At 38.7% G+C, this 22,512-nt stretch overlaps 1 protein-coding gene across 6 annotated transcripts in view; it reads right to left on the bottom strand.

Moving 5' to 3' along the window:
• LOC119728753 (arf-GAP with Rho-GAP domain, ANK repeat and PH domain-containing protein 1-like) overlaps positions 1–22,512 on the bottom strand; it is a 39,992-nt gene that overhangs the window by 12,110 nt on the left and 5,370 nt on the right. For all 6 annotated transcript variants that reach the window (XR_005271139.1, XM_038201127.1, XM_038201130.1 and 3 more), the window contains exons 2-32: positions 17,285–20,819; positions 16,848–16,988; positions 15,770–15,838; positions 15,038–15,093; positions 14,754–14,835; positions 14,309–14,386; positions 13,719–13,794; positions 13,057–13,109; positions 12,654–12,707; positions 11,944–11,978; positions 11,481–11,529; positions 11,159–11,265; positions 10,842–10,926; positions 10,105–10,165; positions 9,731–9,784; positions 9,054–9,228; positions 8,267–8,354; positions 7,791–7,859; positions 6,200–6,230; positions 5,845–5,885; positions 5,481–5,508; positions 4,747–4,896; positions 4,573–4,631; positions 4,126–4,196; positions 3,687–3,789; positions 3,002–3,037; positions 2,658–2,705; positions 2,195–2,303; positions 1,238–1,307; positions 938–1,010; positions 177–270 (exon numbers count right to left, since the gene is read on the bottom strand). Coding sequence is in view for 5 of the 6 variants with exons in the window: in XM_038201127.1 (XP_038057055.1) it covers positions 177–270; positions 938–1,010; positions 1,238–1,307; positions 2,195–2,303; positions 2,658–2,705; positions 3,002–3,037; positions 3,687–3,789; positions 4,126–4,196; positions 4,573–4,631; positions 4,747–4,896; positions 5,481–5,508; positions 5,845–5,885; positions 6,200–6,230; positions 7,791–7,859; positions 8,267–8,354; positions 9,054–9,228; positions 9,731–9,784; positions 10,105–10,165; positions 10,842–10,926; positions 11,159–11,265; positions 11,481–11,529; positions 11,944–11,978; positions 12,654–12,707; positions 13,057–13,109; positions 13,719–13,794; positions 14,309–14,386; positions 14,754–14,835; positions 15,038–15,093; positions 15,770–15,838; positions 16,848–16,988; positions 17,285–20,518 (5,479 nt within the window). In the remaining variant the exon portion in view is untranslated. The remainder of the gene's footprint in view (positions 1–176; positions 271–937; positions 1,011–1,237; positions 1,308–2,194; positions 2,304–2,657; positions 2,706–3,001; positions 3,038–3,686; positions 3,790–4,125; positions 4,197–4,572; positions 4,632–4,746; positions 4,897–5,480; positions 5,509–5,844; positions 5,886–6,199; positions 6,231–7,790; positions 7,860–8,266; positions 8,355–9,053; positions 9,229–9,730; positions 9,785–10,104; positions 10,166–10,841; positions 10,927–11,158; positions 11,266–11,480; positions 11,530–11,943; positions 11,979–12,653; positions 12,708–13,056; positions 13,110–13,718; positions 13,795–14,308; positions 14,387–14,753; positions 14,836–15,037; positions 15,094–15,769; positions 15,839–16,847; positions 16,989–17,284; positions 20,820–22,512) is intronic.

Here is a 22,512-nt window from a genome sequence, read left to right as displayed (position 1 = left end):
TATTCTCATACACTGATACTGATAGAAAAAAGTTTTCATGTACGTCATTACCTACGCTGCAAACTGATACTCTCTACGTAATAGAGTTCTAATCTTTTCCAAGTTTGATACAAATATTGTGATACAAGGTGATGTAGCAGAAGTTGAGGCTACGGGTAGGGAATGTTGGTTCTTACCTTCATGGGTTGCAACGAAGTCAATGCACTGACTGACAATGATCGGTACATTATCAGCAGTCAATGGTTGATCTTCCAATGCCATGCCACCTTGCTGCAATGTCAGGAAAAATACACAAAATCTAAAATTATCCTAAGAACCTAAACCATCATCTCAATCATAAAACTAGAAATTACCAAACTGTGAGTTTGAGTTCATGACTCAGGTTACATGAGAACCCACTACCAGTCATTATCCGGTGCAGTCAAGAAGTGAAACTTTCCTCACCTTCCACCTCTTGTAACGCAGGTGAGAATCACCACCAGGGTGACATGTCAACTGGGTTTTCAGTCCCTTCATGATACTCTGGGTTTTAGCCTGAAATATCACGCCAGGGTTTCCCCCAAACCTCTATAGTTTCTGTTGTCTTCTTCCTACGTTACTTCAGACTTCTCAGCTGCAATGCCTTTGCATTTAGAGGATATGTGATGCGATCAAGCTAAATGAGTCATTTGTTGGGAATTTTTATGTAGAGATACAGGCCAAAATAGGGCCACTTCATCACATCACTTCATCACATCTCTTGGTGTTTCGACTTCCATAATTTTTGATCTAAAGATGGTATCAGCATGCGTATTTCACAGCAGCAATGCCGAGATTGTGCTCTTTTGAAATCTGTAATAAAATATTTTTTTGACCAGGGTTGACAAACGACTCATGTAGCTTGATCGCATCACATATCTTGGTTTCATTATCAGAAAGACTAAAGTTCAAATCTTACCGATGCTACTTTGTTGATGGCTTCATACCAGCAGTCAGCTGCCTGCTTAGTCTCTGCACGTAAGTAAATATTCCTGAAGGAAAGCAAAAAGTAAGATTGCATGAGTTTCCTTTCTTGTTTCCTTTCAATTTCAAGTTGAACCTGAGAGAGAAAAGTACCGAGGCATAGAACAGGATACAAATAACCAACCTCTACCTCTGTCCAACTATTCTTTCCAATACCACATATTCCCTTTGCTCAATTATTATTAATACTTTAAATTTTCATACATTGCCAGTTATGCATTTTCAGTCAACTTACTTTCCAGGGAGGACTATGGAGAGTGTGTGGTTATGGTCTGTTGCACTAGCAATGTCAGAATCTTGACGACCTGGGATGAGAATGAGATAATAATCAGATTAGCGATTTCTTAAAACGAACGTGATTTATACATGTCAAAGCAAAGCAAATATCTCGGAACTGATAACAAATTTTCCAATAAATGTGTGAAATCCTGTTGATCATGTGCTGATTTCAGAAGACCTCTTCAGTTTGACTTACTGAAATTGATGGATAAATGAAAAAAAAATTGTGCCCAGTGCTTTAATAGATATTTTTTTTTTTACCAATGAGGGCTGTTACATGTAAAACCCAATAGGAAAAGCATGCTAAATTACATTCATCAGGTAAGAAAATCTTAGCACAGACAATACTTGAACCACACACTGCATCCTTGACTATTATTTGTATTATGCTCTCAGTGGTAAAAAATAAATCAGCGTGTTGTCCGCTTTCGTACAAAGTACCCGGATGACTGCAATGTTATGTCAATAAAGTACCCCGATGACTGCAATACTATGTCAATAAAGTACCCCGATGAGGACAATATTATTTTTAAATTGTCCTCATGCGGGCACATTAACACATTTCACTGGTTCCCACACAATCAACAGCATATCACAGTTGTCAACCAGTCAACAGAGCGTAGTGCGCAGTATCCTCGCACGTGGACGCAGTGTGCAGCAGGGTGTATGCGCACTGTTGTCAACGGCAGCTTCAGCGAGCAAAGAATATTCAACGAAATTAAGAAATAAAGACGGTGTTCTGAAATTTATTTCCTGCGGGTCAAGTCAGCCTGATATAAATAATAGTAATATTGGATGGCTTGTTTTCAGGATGCAAGAATGATTGTTATAACTCCTGCAATATATTCTTGTACCCCAAAAAGCCATGCACTATATGAGTCAGTGTTTATTATCAGAGTGAGTTGAGACTTACTGAGTGAGATGAGTTTTCTCAGATCAATTTCCTCCAATTCATCATTGGTACTCGAGTAGGATACCAGTGATTTTCCCTTCAGTATGAACCATAACCGCTGCCAGTTGGTCTGCAAAAGACAAAACAATTCTTCATCAGTAGAGAGGGAATCAAAATCTACTCAGTGCATTTATGTTTCCTCACATTCTACTTCTGTGGCACAGGTTGGAATCTCATCCACGCCAATATGTGGTTTTGGGTTTCATTCAATTACATTGATTTTTCCTAGAATATCTTTCAGGTTCCCCTGCAAAATCTAAAATGAGTACTTCATCTTTAAGCTTCCAAGCATCAGGTTCTGCCTGTGCACCTTTGAGAAATGCTAGGTGCCAGAAAGAATTAACATAAACAAATGAATATACAAGTTTTGTGTTGACCTAATAATAAAGAATATTGGGAGAATTAAGAATGAAGCAAAACCTACTGCTGCAGCTCCTTCTTTCTTGTGCAGGAATCCAGCTTGCTCAAAATCCTGCCAATTAAACAAAAATGCAAGCAGTTTAAGAAAAGTGCTGTATCAAGCATTATAAAGCCTGCAAAACAAGAAAAACAAAACAAAACACAAAACAGAACAATTCTGCACCGTCAAGATAAAAAAGAACCAGGTGTGGCCAAATTCTCAGGGAAGCTTGGGCACGTAGTTTGAGCTGTGAAAACGAATTATATATAAATTTTTAGTTAAAAATTTGACAATCACAATTTTAATTTAGTTGGATTATGATGAAGTGTAAACAAGTTATCTCCATACATCGTGTAAAACAACCTTACCTCAAGAGACTCCCACATGCATTCCAGTGAGTGAATCTAAATTGTGAGAGAAATTAAGGAAAGATTACAAGAATTAGTTTTAGTGCAGACGACAGAATAAACACAGTGCATATACTTTTAGGCAGAGTCATTCTCAAGCACTCTTGTCATTTCCAATTTCAAATAAATGTACATGTACACTTAAAATCTAAAATGCTGTAGCCAGTGGGGTGTAAGGTACGGTATTTACCCCCCCCCCCAATATTTAGTAACGAGTGCCCTTTTTTTCACATGTGCCCCTTTCTGCACGAGTGCCTTTTTTCAACGAGTGCCCTTTTTTGGAATGTAGCATGAGCATGAACGTGGGCAATGGCGTTGCCATGATAGTGCTCATGATTGTCCACTTAAACAGCCCCCCCCCATAAAAATGACCCTGCTATGCCATTGATGCATCAGATCATCCCATCACCCCATTCAGCATATACGCTGAAATTAGTAATGATTTATCGTTATGACAACCAAATATCAATTCTTCATAAAAAAAGACTTTTGTGGACAAATTGAATTTATTAAAGCTTAAGATATAACTCAGGGAATGTCTGGTAATGTTTAAAGCTGCATTAATCAAATGTTGGAAGCAGTTTCAGTGGAATGAAAGTTGTTGTTTTTTTTTTCCCGATATTGCTGAATGAATTCACATGATCACCTTGGCTAGCGCTTTCATCCACTGTTTTCTCTCTTCTTCTGTTTCTGCTGACATGAGATAGGTCCGACCTACGGAAGTGTAGATCTCAAAACAGTACTTGTGTCTGCAAACACAGACACACAAATTGATACAATTTTTAGTTAAGTGATAACATGGGCTCTGTGCACATGTACATCCTCAATGAACACAGCGTGAGAGTTTGGCACAATTCTTGAATGCATTACAGTCATGCGCCTGGCATTCACAACACACAAAAGCTATGTGCACTTAGAGATGTACAGCGCATTCTTTGCACTAAACGTGAGCAACAGCGTGTCCTGCACACAGATGACTACTCAAGAGTCTTCATAAACACCATTTTCTATTCATTTACCGAGTCCCATCAATCTTAGGATAGCCAATGTGACAATTGGAAGTAGTCAGTAACCATAGTTCTCACCCTTGTCTTGGCTCGGTTAAAGCAACCAGTACCATGTCGATTCCCTCTATTGTGTTTTTGGCTGGTTGGTTCTGTCAAGCAAACATAGATAAGTTAAAAACACAAATTCACAACAATCAAAAACAATTCCTAAATTCTGACTTTTTATATGAGAAAGTCAGCCAAAGTTACCTCCAACTCCCCCCCCCCCAAAAAAAAAACCCTAAAAAATACAAAAATAAGCGCAAATGCAAGATTTGACTGTAATTCCCATTTTAAACATCAAACGTTTAATAATGATGTTGGTTTCTTATTGTATGTGTATTTGAGTATGTGTATGTGTATGTATCAATTGATTTTAGGCATCACTTACAAGTAACTGTCAAGAAAGAGGGATACAACTTTCAACAATTAGCTAAAATTCATTTCTGAATATAAAAGTTATCAAAATAAAGACAAAGAACAAACCTTGTCTTCAAAATAACTGAAGATGCCATGCTCCAAGGTACAATATCGCTTCAGGAATTCTGTTAAAAAAAACATCATCACACTAAAATGATCAAACAGAACTTTGTCTCGAGATCAAATAATCCCCAGGCAATCAAGATGATATAAAGATTCTTCACAATTTACGATACTTGCCTTTCTTGTTATTGCCCGTCTTATGCAAGTAGCCAGAGCACTGTATGTTTTCTTGCTTGCTCTCATGAGCTGAGTGTCTCACAATGGAGGCGGTCTTCTGAGTCTGAGCAGATACTTTGGATGCAGCGTCGTTCCTCGCAGATGACGATTCTACAAGGAAACCATGGAAACAGTGATCAAATATTGATATCATCTAAGTTCAAACACCAAAGCTGACTGACACTTGATCCCGCAACTATAGTTCAAATCCCACTGCTGAACAGTTTTTATGCAACCACAAATTATTAGCTTTAGATGAAAATAAATTGATTTATACAATGCCTAAATAAATCTCCGTCATTTGATTGGTGGGTGGTTGATCATATGTCATTGAATTATTCATCCCAACCCATTGCCCAGCCGTACTGCAAAAGTAGAAGTTCTATTCCACAGTAAATAGAAATTCCATTGCATGGTCGCACTATTGGTGGATGTGACCAATCAGATGACGAGGATTTATTCAGGTGTTGTATAAAATAAATAAGAATGTATGTTTCACATTCGTGCAATGGAAAGAATAGTTTCATTCAGTGACAGATGGACTATTCCATTCTGCTCGGCTTCACCTTGTGGAATGGAACATTCCATCTGTCACCTCATGAAATTATTCTTACCATTGCACTCATAAACATTCATTATTTGTATATTAATACATGTAAATTGGAGATGTTGTAAAAACTGACAATAATACTCACGTATGTTAATGTTCTGGTTCAGGAATTCCTGTAAAACAAACAACAAAATTGAAACTGTAGTAGACTAATAATTAAAAAAACCTAATGAAAGTGTTGAAGCTTTTGTTGTGAAACCTCTGTCTGTTTTTTAAAGGTAATATACAACATTTGCTTTTGCTGTAATTTTTTAGAATGGATGGATTTTGGGATTAGTATTTTTTAGCAAATATTGTTACACTGAGTTGTTTGAAGTTTTGTGTTCATATTGTGTTTTGCTACTAACTTTCCCTCTGAAATATACATTGGTGAAGTTAAAATTTCTGCAGAATGATTAATTGAACAGTTAATGAAAGAAATATGACAAAGTAATGAACATGTCACTTACTGCAACAGTAGGGAAGTTGCATGCTTTTGCCACATCAAGCGCTGTTGAAAAGAAATTGAGCCAGTCAGTTAATCATTTCCTACTTGATAACATGTTGATAAAACTGTGAAACATTCTAATGCATAAGGCAAGCAAAAGTACATGCAAGTTCATTTTTTGAAAAAAAAATTGATTAACTGTTCAGAATTTTCTTGAAGTGTCCTTTCTGTTCTACAAAACATGATTGGTGTGTCTCTTGTGTAACTGGGTTGATGATGTCAATTAGTGTACTCAGATGTACAAGAAACGCTCCTTTGGCTTAACAGACATTGCCTGTCATGTAACAATTTAAAGCAAAAGCAGAGGATTATCTTACCAGTCTTTCCATCCTCCCGTTTATGAGAAACCTGCAGGACAATGGGACGCATACTGATTTAATCTTGCCACAAACAATCATAAAATGAAACCTACTTGTCAAAGTCTTAAACTCGTGTGCCTACAATCATCAATTTGAGACAACAACACTTGAACTTCTCAACTTCCTCATAAGTGAGTGATAAGACAGTCATGGAAAGGACATTATGTCATTGTGGTCAGTTAAGATTTGACCTTAGTGAATGATTTACATACCAAGGACCGATGACTAAAGACAATTATACCATTGCCCTCCAAAACCACACTGGTATAGTTCAATGTAAAGTCACACCAGTAAATGAAATAGAAATACACGCTAACCCTCATTGCAGTACTACCTGTCTCGTCTTTCAATTATAGCGAACCGTGTTAACATTCCACCTGTTCACTTTACCAATTAGAGATATCAGCACCTACTTGATTGCATAGGCTTTCCTCCAAATGAACCCTCTTGTGTTTTCGTCCCAAATTTAAAACAGTTATTGCTTTCATTGTTAGATTCTCAGTTAGCTTTTTGTAGGAAATGCTGGTGAAATTCATTCTTTTATGAGTTCTACTTATGACCAGAAATTTATGATTAAACTAATTCTTCCTGATAAAGCAAAGCAAACTTTATATACTAACATGGGTGGTATGAATACTAAAATAGCTCAATAAGGGAATATGAATATGACATAATTATGCAACGACAAAAACTATTATATTTCCCCTCTCTTTCAGTTTAATTTCACTTGATATGCCCGCATGGACCACGTAATTAGCATCAACCATAAACATGGAATATGACTCATTATTAAAAAACAAAAATGCATGTGTCTATCCCTCCGCCAAATTTGGCATTATGCCAAAAAAAACAACAGGAAATCTACTTCCTGTAGTAGTCTGTTTCTAAAAGAAAAGTGTGTCTATAGACATAACTGACAGAGGAAACGTCCCCATAAATAACAGCACGGTTGGTTAACTGAAGTGAAAATCCTGTCAGTGTCTCATATGGCAATTCCTCTTAATAGAAACCACAACCAAAGGAACTTCAATATGGAAACCTCAATCAATGACCATTTTGGATTTCCAACGTCTGCGCGAGATAATGTCGCTCACTTCTTAAAGATGCTGTTGCTCATGATCATTAGTATTTATTCATAGCTGACGTCAATTAACCCTAACACAAAACCCCTAAAACATCCAACACCTGGTTTAGATTGATTTTGATAAAGTTTGAATTGTTGAGCCCTAATGTACGCTCGGGGGAGGGGACTACGTAAGCTATATAGCCTTTACTTGTATAAGTTATATAGCCTATCTTCAAGAAGCTAACGTTCAATAACTAATAGCGGAGCTATGTACGAACTGTTCCTCCAGGATTTCTTGAAAACAACATTTTTTGAAAGTACTCTTTCAGAGGAGGGAGATGGTCTGACAAAAAGAGTATGTTGTGTACGCTTTTGAAACTGTCGATCATCATGAATGACCCATTAATAGAACGTACAAAGACTATGCTGGATTTATTATGGCTCCTAGAATTAATTTTCTTGAAAAACATGAATATTACTTACATTTGCACCAGAGAAGACAAGCTGTACACATTCAATGAGATTTCCAAGGGAGGCCGCTTTGAACAGAGTCTGCAGGAATTAAAGTAGGAATGACAAATCATTCGATAAATTTGGGGTCCACTTTTTTCCTGTCCCTGTTACATCTGACATCTATGATTGTATAATTCTGATACTCTCCGTAATGCAGTCACCCTCCAAGAGTGATTATGATTAGCAAACTACCTACCCAACAAATAAAAAATGGTTTGAAGTCATTCTTAATGATACTTGAATGGCAAATTACAAAGTACCAAGGTAACAGGGACAGGAAAAATGCCACACTTTGGACCCTAAATTTATAGAATGACCAAGATACAAAATTGAATTCAGAAACTGGAAATGATTTACTCACAAAAATGATAGTAAAAGGTAGGACACAGGTATGACCTCAGTGCAAACAAAACACGAGTTATAAAATCAAAATGACCCTCACTTACCTTATCCATGTTGTTGTCCGTTGACAGCCGTGATTGGCAGTATTTTTTCTTGCTGTACTTGTTCACAATATACATTTTCCTTCTGTCTCTGTAATGCAAATAAAATTGATTTCTTTTTGAGTATGTGAATAGGTCCAAATTGCTTCAAATAAAAACTCCACTTGCTTATCATAAACTGGCAAATTACAATTTAGACACTATTATTTCATTTCTTGTTAGAACAATTCATAAATAATCAGTGTGCAATAAGAAGAAATAGTTCCTTTTAGAGGTGACAGGAATACCCAATTTCTGTTACATAGGAACCCTTAAAATCACGTTCAGACTGAAGTCTTCATCCAGCAGTATCTATCATGCCAGTTGGAACAGGAAACCATGAAATAACATCAGTGTTTTTTAAAACTGAAAAAAGTTTTCCAAAGTTGAACAAAGAAATTGACTGGAGTGGGGTTTGGACCTGGACCTCCGGATTGGCATTCCAGTGCTCTACCAACTGAGCTATCCAGCCCTATGTTGGTGGTGCCCCAATTTGTCAGTATCCTAGTTCAAGGGGCACTAGTCAGAAGTTATAAGCCCGTATATACCATGTAACTGGGGAACAGGCCAAAATTCACGATGCTATAGCAACATTAACAATGCTGCAAACTCAGGAAATAGCAAATGGGGATCACACAAAGACGATACGGCTGTAAAATGTAAAACCTCAACTGCAAAATGTCCAAACTTCACTTGACCTCAATCATTTTTCCATTAACTTTGCATTATTTCCTACGCGGACAAAACTTACAATGTATCGTCGGGCATAGCTTTCTCATCCTCATTCAGGTTGGCTTCCCAGAATGCATTGGAATTCTTGTTGCCGAGCTTTAGCATGACTTGAACCAACGCCGGTGTCCATACTTTGGTGTCCATTTTCAATGAGCGGACCTTGGACACATGCACACCAAGATTCCTGTGCAGGCCTGGTTGGGGGAAAAAGAATGAAGTTAGTTTTCTTTCAGATCAAACCTCGATGAAAAGGATTGAGCATTATAATCATTTTAATGTCTCATCACAGGCTTTTTTATGTATCTGCTGTAAATTGCATTTGTCTTCCATGCCACGGTGATAATAATATACCACAGATTTTAGAAAAGGGAAGCGGTTTTTCAAAATTAATTGATTTATACATTTCCTTGTTTGTTTGCTTGTTTTGGACAATGGTATTTTGAAATATATCCAGCTGAAAATCATTTACTTAAAAGTCTTTCGCGAAGTCAACGAAGACAATGTCCGTTTAAAGTGAAGGATAAAAATGTCAGAACAAAGTTTCTGGGGAAAATGCACACACTCCAGTCATTGCCAGTAAGGGCCTGACAGAACAAACAAACATTGTGTACCAAGTAGGAAACGAACAGGGGTCAGAGGAAATACCAACATGCCAGCCTGACACCAGACCCTTTTGTGGACGTGGACCTCACTTACCGGAGCAGTTTTTGCAGACACAAATACCCAAGTTGATAGACGCCCAATCTGGATCTGTCAAAAGAAGAATAAAGAGAAATGTGAATAAAATTCAGGATTATAATAAAAGATTTATGATCTGATTTCGCATATTCCCATGATAAACTAGCAAAAAGTAGCATTTAACAAACGCACATGAAACACCTAAAATGTTTTATAGACATAAACTGGTGATAGAGTTCATTAAACTGACATTTTGTTGAGTAAATGTTGACAAAGAAACTACTAAGAAAAATCAGCTGAGAAGCATTTAGTCATTTACATCCATGGATAGTTGGGCTAGTAACCAATGACAGTAATCTAAATCTAAAAAAGATCAATCTATTCGAATCTACCTTTCATTCTGCATTCTGCACAGTACGTATTGGAAGAGTTCTGGTACACCTTATCCAAGATCTGCAATGACACACAATCAGTAATAAAAATGTGATGCACATATATGTGACGTGGTATAAAATGTCTGTAGCTGTAGGTTACATGCAGGAACATGGATGTGTTACTCTAGGGGCTCACTGCCATAGTACTAAAGGCACTGTCAACCATTAATAACATCCGAAGTGACATATGTCCAAAACTAAGCCACAGATTACATACTTTTGAGAAAAAAAAAATTCCGAAGCAAAATGATTTCTTGAGGCATACTTCAAAGCTTATTAAAACTAACCTTCCCAAATCCTCAAAAGTTCTCTTTGCAAAATGGAGGATTTTACAGGCTATGTGGCAAAATTCTGCTGCTGATTTTGGAGGATGCACTGTATCAAGGTCTTGGGTTGGACCTTGTGTTGTTTATGCTCAGCCATACATAAATGTAGGCCTAGATTATACTTGAAATCCTCTGCACTGCTCCAGGATGTCACTGGCTCTGCCTCAACATATCGACAGTGACTGCTGGATGATTTTGCAGGATTGAGGCAGTGGTCACCCCTCCAGGGACCAAATTCAAGAAATAAGGCACAATTTTGGAGGATTTAGGCTGTACGTAATTTTTAAAAGGAGGCAGTTGGAAGATTTTGCAGGATTGAGTTTGTATCCTAGCAAAAATGCCTAGGGAGTTGGGGTTTATGATACTTACTGAATGATCAGAGAGTCCTTCCAGTATGGCCTCCTTCATAGCTTCAATCCATTCCTTGACCTCCTGGGGATTCTCAATAGTCATTCTGTCAGGTCAAAGGTCAAAGGTCGTAAAAACATGCTAAGCAATGTTTCATATCAAATCTATATGTATCAGCTGGTTACATTATAAGAACGATATTCTGCAAGTGACAAATTCAAACGCAATTTCAATCAATATTCTTTTATAACCTGAAACACCTTGACCTTGTCTGTACAGTTAGCCCGGTGCTCATTTATGTGCTGATCCTTGTTAATGATGCAGCCTGAGCTACTTACATGTATATCTTGCCAGGAGTAGCTAGCTGGATCTTGTTCTTGGGAAGCTCCTTGACTGATGCCAGCTTCATCTCAATGTCCAAAATGGCCACAGCAGACTCAAAGTCCTAAAACAAAGCACGGGAATAAGTAAATATACATAACAAAAAACTATGGCAAGTCTTCTGACAGGCCAAACAACTTCTCAAGAATATGGTAAACCTTCAATACACAAATATGATAAGTAAACATAAATGTGTGAAATACATTGACATTATTCTACAAGCCAAATTGAGGATTACAAGTTTAAACTGATGTATTTATATCTGTTAATGTTTCTTACCATTTCAGTGTTGTATATGAACAACTTCTCGCCTTTAATTGCAAGAAACCTATTATGAAATAAGACAAACAAGATTAATTATTTATTCCGAATTACATTTTGGCAGTTATCATAACTTATGTGGACAGTTTCAGGCAATGTTGTATTGTATGTGTCCATATTCATATTACATGTACATGTCCATGAGTTGAATCCAGTGAGCAAAAGTTAGAATGGGTTTCAGATGTTAGAAGTTTGCTACTTGTCATTCCTTGCTCTTTTTCAATCTTTTGAACAATATTCTGGCTCTGTTTTATATGTCAACGACTAAGTTTCCTGAAACGCTGATGATAAAGACCATTTCTATTTTACATCAAGCCAAATCAAAACCTGTAATTATGTTACATAATATATCATTATGTGTATCAGTACAGTATTTCATTTTCGATTTGTTAATTTAAAACCATTTTGTTTGACACCGTACCTTTTTTGGAAGTACCCCTCAATTTTCACATAGCCCTGCAGGATGATAATTGCATCAAAATTTTATTGAAATTTACAAGGACCTTTCTTTGAACAGAAGTAAATAAACGTCACGGTGGCACCACTTTAGTTCAGTCTCTAAAAATAAATACACAATATGCTGAGAAATTTCCCTGCAGGCAACAAAAAAGAGAGAATGAAAGTCCCCCAGTACTGTTCCACATGAGAAGATTTGAATGAGTAGGCCTATTTCCTGGTTTTCCAGAGGTCATCTGGGATATTGTGACAGACCATTATTCAATTAGGTAGCTAGCATCATGAAAAAAAACACGTGTTTGAAACCAATAAAAACTTCATTTGTAAGAATGACTTGCAACGAAGGCAGCTTTTTTACATTTTCAAAGAGCCAAATATACAAAAATGCAGCTGTCTAACAGTCAGGGTCAGCTTATGTTGAATGTGACAATACTTTCATCCAATGGACACATTTAAAACTTAATTTCTTCCATGTTTCTTGTATCTCAAATTCAACAATCCTGTTATTTTTTACCACCTACGTTACATAAATTACCACCCACCACTTTGTCATATACACCTGTATATACACAATTTTGAATTTAGTTGCAACCCCTTGATCAAAACCATATTCGGATTTAGTTTCTTGGAACTCTTTTGTTTTTAACCACAAATGTGATCCAATCTACCACCCACCTTTTTGTCAGGACAACTCATATCTCCTCCCACAGGAAATCCACCAGGGGGAGGCTGTGTAAGACATGTTGAGATATCGATTATGGAATATCAATAAAGCTATATAGGCACACAATCAAAGTTGAAAAAGTTATTATCTTCATCATGTTGTTGGATTCTAGTGAACACAGTAGTGTTTCCTACTCTCTTGGCACAAACTGCTTCTTTTTTGGTGAATAAGGAAAAACCTTGTTTAAAAAAAAGTTAAAACACCACTGTAACATGTGTTTTTGGATTCAATTGAATTTCTATCTGACCCATTTCCTTGATCTCAACCACAGAACTCAGGAATGGAAATTCCATGAAAGTGTACGGATATTCATTATCCCGGGAACTTGTTTTTACGCACATTCAAGATTCTCACCTTATATGACAGAATAGCCTGCATCAATATGTTGGCCCATAATGTACCCTCATCTGTGTAAATAGGAAATAACATATGACTTAAATGAGTTCCCAGTTGGCAAAAGGGCAAATTTTTATGGGGAAAATGTTGCAATCTAACACCACTTTTTCTTCAAAAATAACATCTCAATGAAGGACAGTTATTGCAAAAATGATCAAAAGACATAAATCTGGGACTGAGAAACATTTCCAATTTTGTTAGGAAATACTATAGAATTTGTACACAATCGCAGATGTGGCGTCAAGTTGCAACTTTTTTTTTCAAATTTGGAAATATTTATGTAAATTGTTTTTGGAATTAACTGTCCTTTAAAAATTGGAAACTGCATGACTTGAGACATTGTTTCACCTGTGCATTACTTTTTAAAAGGTTGAAAGCAGGGGTCAATATAAATGTAAGATGGTTTGGAAAATTGTGTTCTTACAGGATAGACTAAATGTTCTTAGTCTGTTGCTGTTCATAAAAGTTCATGTTGAACTCCATAATTGTAATGTGGCAACCAACTGCAATGGCAGATCTTTTTTGCAAGGGATAATAAATGGTATTAATTGATAAATCAACCTTTTTTTGAAGAAGAGAGGAACAAAGTTACACATTTGTAGAGAATGAGAAATAATTACCAAGAGTTTCTGCTGCAAAGTGGAAGGACCGTCCAGTTGTTTCTAGTGTAATGCGGTACTGTTTTGTGTCGCCAAACTGAAAGAGAATTCAATACAAATCAAGGTAAGTAAAATGATAAATTATTTCAAGAAAAAAACTTTGGTAATAATTGAAAAGAGAAACTGGGAACTATTTTTACACAAATTGTTAAAACCATAAACCTCCATCTTTGATATTCCTTGATCGTTTGTTTCGGTTGTACAATGTTAGCTCTTTACTCACACTGAGGTAATATATCAGCTCTTAATGGTGCCCACTGACAAAGATGAGTCAATATATTGCTAGAATGACGTTGCGCATCGTTATAATTCCACCTGAAGTATGTGGGCAAAGACACCTGAACCTTTTAACCACTACATGTTTCAGCCACGCGCGTCCATGCGTGTTAGGCTTTCGCGCACGCACATCAGATGCTGATCACACTTGTGATTTGGTCAAGACACCAAGGAGAGGCTTAGAACTTTAAACCCAAACATATTCAATATAGTCAGGATATCCCAAGGAGGACAGGAACGTTGGGGGAGGATTCCTATTCCAGGAGTGAACTCACCGATGGTCTGGATGTTCCACACAGATTCTTGACATCTCTCATTGTGCCCACGGGAATAATGCCCTTACACTCTGACATCTAGAAATGCAGACAAATGGTTACACATGATCACATTAGTTTACTTATGCAAACTTAATATTTTTTTCATCATTGAATAAAAAATTTGAAAGGGATGCCTTAATTACGACATTCCCTGGCAGACTCCATCTCATGGTAGTAAGACATCGCCACTAGTGAGCACTGAGGAGGCTGTGGATTTGAGTCACACCAGAGAAAACAGAAGTCCACAATTTTTAATGAGCCAACTTTTTTTTTTAATGAATGAAGTACCAGTATTGTAGCGAAGCCCATTACAAGTCAACCAGTCCCAAGTCATGTCACATGCATTCCTGATTTGCTTTTGTTATCCAACTTGTAAATTGATCGACCGGTTGACAGTACTTGCCTTTTTCTCATTTTCATAGTACCTCATCTCCACTCCATCAAAGTCCATCCAGCGTTTCCTGAACCCCTTGTTGTTCTGCTGTCTGTTATCAACCAGAACAAGAACGAATTTTGATGATAAATCAGGGCATGTAAGTCGTACGAGATAATCACACACACATTGTTTGTTACGAACGCACAAGTCGCTTTTTCTAAAATGTGAGGATATTTAAAGTAGACACTCCAGAAATGCTTCTTCTGTTTACTCAACGTTAAACAAACATACTAATAATTGGTTTTACTCACCCTCCTTGTTTCCAGAGATATCCTTTCTTCTTCAGAACAGTTACCTTAGCAGGAATCTAAGACACAACATATGGTCAGTAGGCCTACATGAAGTAATCTTTCCATTTCAAGTTTGGAGAACTTTAACAAATCATCTTCAGCATGCATCACAGTTCCAAGCACAATCATACTCATGGCACATTTTCCATAATTCAAAAAGACATTTTCTATGCATATCATTCAAGCTTACAAGACTATGAAAATGAAAGTAAATGCATATGGCTGATTTCCCAAAATTTGAGGCATTTCTACTAGAAATGGTATTATCAGAGGAAGTAAAAGTGTCCAGAAGCTATTTTCACTTGGTTCTTATGTTAGCCAAGGTTATGCATATACTTGACGCAAATTGAAGAGTTAGGCATACAGTATTTGTTATCAAGCAGTCAACGTCACAATGAAATTGCGATGACGTCATTAGATTTGCTTCGCTTTTACTTTTGGGTCATTCAGTGCCAAGTCGCTAGAGGTTTTACTGAGGCCCACTAAAGTTATGTGTTCACAGATGTAAGATCCATAGTTAAATTGACAACCCAACAGTTTAAAAAAAAATAAAATTGGGCTAGTTTGGCAGAGCATTTTGGCATTTAATTAATACCAGCTGTCCCTTTATGACTAGCTGCCAAGACCCAAGTTTCAAACTGCTTCCTGACACTTCTACTCCTGATCACCACCAATAGTATCATTGCTGCTTACCTCAGCTGTGCTGTGGCTATCTTGCAGAGATTGTGAGAGTTTATTGGAAAGTCTTCTTCTAGTGTTTTCCTGATGTTGGCATGCCATAAAAAAAAAATGTAGGATTAGTATACCATGCAAGAACCCAGCTCAACCAGTGATTACATTATCATGTTCACTTTTCGGTTTGCTTTGCAAGACTATAATTCATATGTATCTAATTATGAGAGCAATTTTTTGAAAGATTTATTTAAGAAAGATTTATTTTGAAATTGGCAAGTTAAGCTACAAAAAACTTGTGTCTTAATAAATTTCAGCCCCAAATTGTATTAAAAATGGTTCTTGTAGAAAAGTGACCTTGTTCTCAGTTCCCACAAAAAAATGACCAAGTTTCAAAAAAAGTATTTTCTATCTTCAAAGTCAAAGGACTTTGTGTTTAACTTGTAGCATTTGCAAGGACGAAAAAAATAAAATTCCAAGACTGCGCACTGCAATGAGCCAAACAATTCACAAACAAGAAAAAACGGGCAAGAGGACAATGAATATTTCGCACTGAGAATTACATGTACGAGTCTGATAGTTATAAAACTGGCCAATCTAAAAGTGAATTTCATTCAATGAGCTCGTATATTTGCACTGCTGATGTATATGTCTCTTACGAACCTAATTTTTGCAAACCAATGCATGTAATCAAAACTAAATTGTTAATTTGATACTACATGCTACATTGCATCAACTAATGCCAGTGCCAGTGCAGACCATTCAATCAATTTATTTTCCTCATCACCTCTACACATTCCAAACAATGTTATTACATGGCAATTGTCATTTGTCTCTGGTAATAAGGTGCCATCTATTGAATCTGATCAGACGGTGGCAGGTTCTCCAACTTGAGATAACCAAAGCCAAAACATATACATGTAGATACCATAATACCTTCATGTAGCCATGTTTAGGTATGGGGTTTACATGTACATGGCACAAGGGCGAGTTGACAATGCTTGCAATTAGTAACTGCTCGCCACTGTCCAATCCAAAACAATAGAGGGCGCTTAAACTGTATACAAATGTCATCATCTACATGTTGTGAGCTACTTACATCAACTGAACGGCTATGTGTTCTGGCTAGAGGCCTGTGAGGTACTTCTGGGCGATATGCCTGACCCATGCGTAAAACATGACCGAGGTCAATCTTACTGCGTCTGTCTGCCAGGCTGACTTTCAAGTTTAAATCTTGCACCTGAAAAAAGAAGAAGTTGGTCTGTAGTGGAAGGGCTAAAAAGGAATATATTTGATGTTTTAAGAAGAGACGTGTACATGTAGTTCATTTGGATTGAGTCCTTGTGTTTTGACAATCATATATAAATCAAATGGAAGTGTGTATCCATCAAAGTGATTACACTGTATGCCTTCATTTCAAATACAAACAGTTTTTTATTTTGGCATAGGAGACGCTTGAACTTAAGAAGCAACAAATATGTCCCATGATGAACATGCGACCTGGAAATATAAAGCATCCATGAAAATCATAAGTACCTGTTTAGCAGTTGCTTTGCTGTAATCCAAGCTGTCCATGTCAAAGCCAGAATCATCATCATCTCCGCTCTCCTCACTCTGAGCAAGCTCCTTGAAGGCGATTCCCTCTGGACTGTCTAACGACTCATCCCTCAGGGGACTCGTGGAGACCATTCTGCTTGCATCCAAGAGGTCATATTCACCCTCTTTCTGATTCGGTGGCGGCTGTGGGATGAACTCTTTCACTGCAGGGACTGGTCTTGCTGGTAGTTTAGGTATATGGGCTGAGGACCTGTCACGTGGTTTTGCAACTGGTGGAGGAGGTGCTGGTCTGGCTGGTTTCTGGGGCTCTCCAGACTCATCTTCCATTTGAAGAGAGTCTTTTTCACTAGGCTTATCCAGTGTGCTTGAGCTGACAGGAGGTATAGGAGGCAGAGATCGATGCTCATGAGGCCATATCTTCTCATCTGAAGTATCGTGAGTGCCACTGGAAGACTCACTCAGTAAGATGTACGAGTGTCTGTCAGAACCCTCACTGAGTGCTGAGGGGGAGACAGGGACTTGTAAACTTGACCAGGAGGTCACTCCTTTCTCCTCAAAACCGGAATGACTGAAGACATCATCTTGGGCCGTAGATCCTATTGGAGATGGCCTCTCAGGTGCTGCAAAGGTAGGCGAAGCTTCTCCTTGTGGCTCTAGTCTTGGAGGAATCCGAGGTGGCCTGACTGGGATTTGGGGAATATTTGACGGTTTGTCTTTTGTGTCAACCATAAGCTGTTGTGTTTTCTGAGGTACGCGATGTACTTTAGAGTACTGATCCTCGATGTCATGTTGATCGAGAGCAGGTAAGGATGGACTAGGAGTACTTTGAGTTGCCTCATGAATTGAGTCAGTATCAAGCAAGAAGTTCTCCTTGTTTTCATCTGGGACATTTTTGAATTGGATCATGCCAGTATCATGAAGTGACAGGTCAATTAAGTTTGATGTCTTGTGGGGGAGACCAGCCGGCATGGATGGATCAGCCCCAGTTGTGTCTGGTCTTGTTAATATGTCACCGGTGCCTTGTTGTTCCGAGCCAGCAGGTATTCTGGCTGGCAGTGCTGGAGTCTTCCTCAAGCCACTTTGAGACACTTGCCCTGGTTGCGGGGATAAAATCTCATCAATCCCACTGAGTTCTGGTAAGGCTTGAGACTGATTCTCTGAATGAGTATAGTCCTGGCGGACAGGTGGTATCGGCGGAATAACATCAGATGCTGCGGTTGATGGCTTGCTGTCAGGTTTCGCTCCTGGAGGCAAAGGAACTGGTCTGGATGCTAATGACAGATCGGGAGCAGGTCTTGATGGAAGTAAAGGAACTGGATGTTCACTTACGGAAGGCAAAGCCGCTGTGAGTTGGGGTAGGTTGGTTTGTGGAGCAGGATATCTGAGTAGATCTTCAGGTGTGAGAAAGAGTGATGGAGGCCGGAGTGGGGCATCCACAGAGAATGTACCTACTGTGTCATCTGCATGTGCAAATGGATCAAACTCAAATGGGTCAAAGTTTTGCTTTGCAGAGTCAAAGATATTAACAGTGTCTGTCTTGATGGGCTGGGTTACATCTGGATGTCCTTGCATCTCTTCCAGTGTTGGTGGAGGTGGTGGCAAATTAGAGGGAAACTGATCTGGTGCTGATAATGGAGGTGGACGTGGAGGAATCACAGGAATTGATGAAATGTTAGAGACAGTTTCAGAGTCTTTTTTGAAAGCCGAAGTGGCATCAAGATGTCTTGATGTCTCTTTCTGTGTTGGTAGGGATGGTGACAAATCAGAAGGTATCTGACCTGAAGCAGATGGTGGGCATGGACGTGGAGGAATAACAGGCAATAACGCTGGAGAGAATGGCATAATGATTTCCTCTGTGCCAACCAGCTGAACTGCACGAAGATGTCCAGATGTATCCTTTGGTGGCAGCAGAGGAGGGGGTATGTCAGAAACAGGTGGCTCCGCTAACGATGGGGGCCGGGGAGGAATCCTCGGTGTTGGTGCAACCGAAGGAGGAGGTGGAGGAGGGAGGCTGGGCATGTTGTCTTCTTCAATTTCTCTCGGAGTCACAGACTGAAAAGGAAGTACTGGTGGTGGAGACAGAAAAGAAGGTTGTAGAGGACCATCCCCGGGCATCTGCAGTGCTGATAAACTAGGACCTACATTATCTGTCAGGCAAGGTGGTTGCGATGGTGGTGGGTCTGAGCACGGGGGATCTGGAACAGTGTGATGGTTGGGATGTGGAACAGGTGGTAGGCTTCTTTTCGCAGGTGCTGGGGACGTTGAGCCAGGAATCCTTTTAGGAGGCGGGGGAGGAGGCAAGTCAGGAAAGTGTTCATCGATTTCATCTTGTGCAGAAAACTGAGAGACAGGATTGGGAAGGATAGGTGGAGGGAACAGCGATTTGGATGCCTCTGGTTCGGGTGGCTCAACACATTGACAGGGGTCATCATCATAAATGTTTGAAACTGTGAATGGGGCCGGGAAATGATCAGACGAACGGATTGCTGGAGTCATCTGGGATGGGCTTACGCGTGGAGGTACTTCAGGAGTTGAACGATGCCTGGGCATGGGTGTCTCTGATTTCTCATCACAGCCAGGCAAAGGGGGAGGCCTGGCTGGCAAACTAGGATCTGACCTCACTCGGGGTTGAGGCATAGGTCTCATTCTAGATTGCTTGCTGGGAATCTCAGAAGCTACTGCCGTCCTGTTGCCTTGGCTGCCAGGTGTTCGTGGCGGTGGCACAGGGACTGGCTCAGAGTCAACTGAAGATGCTGGGAAGTTACTGGAGGACTTGTCTGGTTCTGAATGTGGCCTCCTTGGTGGTAAAACAGGATTAGTTCCTGAAGTTGGTCCATGAAATAAATATGATTCATCATCGAATGTTGGTTTCTTCTCTGTTGGGTGCCCATTTTCTTTACCAAACTGTTTAGGGATGCTCCTACGAGGGGGCATTGGGGGTGGTACCTCTTCTGCTGGAGTTTTAGTCTCTGCATTCTCAGAGCTGGATACAAACTCAGACAAGAAAACTTCTGCCTCTGTGGGTAAATGGTTCAGAACTCTTTTCTGGTAACCTCGCTGTGTTATGCCCAACAAGCTGAGTTGATCTTCAGTGAGATGACACACATGTTGGAGCTCTGTTAGACCGTTATGGAGGAAGTTGTTGGTGAAATGGCCCAAATCTAATGACTCTAGCCAGTCCTGGATTGAAGTTGTCTGCTTCTTGGCTGCCATCTTAAAATGTAGAGATATCCCCCTGTTTAAGTGAAAACAGGTACTTCAGAAATTCCAACAGTCAACCAATGAAATTTTCCTTCGGTTCATGTGAATAGGTCATTGGGTATTTCACAAGTACATGGAGAGTCTCTTTCATTTCTACAGCTATGAAGACATCTCAAGATGTTTGTATGATGCCGACATCTGTTGTAATTCTACTGAGTTGCAAAATGAGTTGTTCACTATTGGTCTGTCATCAGGTCTTGTTGCTGAATTTTAACACATCATTTCCTTGTTATGTTTCTGGCAAACTTCCTATCTGCAAAAAAAAATAATAACAAATACAAAAACCATAAATAAAGTTTGCTAAAGTATGTACGTACAATGCCACTAAATCCCCGTCATCTGATTGGTAGTGTCGTTGATCCCATGTCATTGAATTATTCATCCCAACCCACAAACCGGCCACACCGCAAAAATTAAAGTTCTATTGCATGGTAAATAGAAGTTCCATTGACAAATCAGATGACGAGAATTTATTCAGGTGTTGCAATTAAACAAATAATGAATCTTACACATTCCTGCAATGGAAAGAATAATTTCATTCGGTGGCAATACACTCGTGTTGTCTAACTTACCTTCTGCAACAACAGCAAATTTGGAACATTCCACTATGGTAATATTCTATTCCATGTCAATTTTGTGTTAACATGTACGTATGTAAATCCTATATAAAAAATAGGATACTTCTGTGCTTTCAGACAAGTAATTTGTTATCTCCAAAGATTCTCTGCTAATACACTACTATTCTGGAAACAAGCACAAGTGCACAATAAACTCTGGCCTGATTCCGGAATGTCTCATTCATAGGCAAAATAGACGTGCACGTGCATCGATCGAGACAATGGGGCGTGTTCCGAAAACTTTCGCCACTTTGTGTATTTACTGAAGACGGCATTGCATTTGGTCACATTTTGTCAATTAGTAGTTATATATTATGGGAAACTTTAATAAGGGGGCTCGATTTTGGTCATTTTTTTTCCCGGGGACAGACCTACGGACTGACCAACCACGAAAAGACATGTAGAAACTCCTGCCAGGGCTTCAACATGTCTATTTCTACACCTGAACAAGTTCATTAGTATGTACACGTGTAATTGAGACACTGGACACCACTTCTGTGTTTATAAATCCAGGTTTGTATTTCCCTTTCATTCCACTTCACTTCTGGACAAGGAAGTTTTCTTATATTATTTTTTTTTCAAAAATAAAAATTCAGTGGTTGTGGGTTGCACGATACTGCAACAGGAATCTGGCCATGATTCTAGATAAAAAGCTGTGACACATGCATTGCATGCATGTGAGCTAGGCCTACCATTTTTGGCACAAAATGACCAGTTCACAACATCAATTTGAATATTACTGAACCACAAGTGACGCCCATAAAATTTCTGATGAAATTTCAGCAAGAATAAAAATTGCTGCTCAATGTTTCACCGTGTCAGAAACTCAGAACACCATGCAGGATGTACGTTTAATGAATGCATGCATAGTGATAACAATCTACTTTAGACCACAAGGAAATGAACACAGATCATTTTTTAGTGGGTCGCTTCCTCTTTTTTTTTTAACTGGCCGTGACTTAGATTAATTCCTGGTCAGACTTTCCACGGAGTATACAGGCATATATGACCTCTATCATGTTCATAGTCTATGTAACAAGAATACAATACAATGCTACATGTATGTGCCATACAGCTTTGTTTCCTTGTGCATAGAGGGAAGTCAAATATCTTACGCTCCAGTTAACTGCCATACTTTATTTCTTGGATTTTAACAACCTCACATTATATATGACTCATACCACGTCAGTCGTCAGCTGTTATACACATAATATGATAGTTTAATATGAAACTGATACCCAATACCACATGATGCCAAAAGCCACATGATAACAATATCATTTATTTATGTTATATATTTATTTACGAGTCTGCTGGAAAATCAAAACT

Source organism: Patiria miniata, unplaced genomic scaffold (genome assembly GCF_015706575.1).
Source record: "Patiria miniata isolate m_02_andy unplaced genomic scaffold, ASM1570657v1 HiC_scaffold_20, whole genome shotgun sequence".
NCBI lineage: Eukaryota > Metazoa > Echinodermata > Asteroidea > Valvatida > Asterinidae > Patiria > Patiria miniata.
Note: the sequence above shows the minus strand (reverse complement) of the source record. Positions and strands in the feature narration are given on the sequence as shown.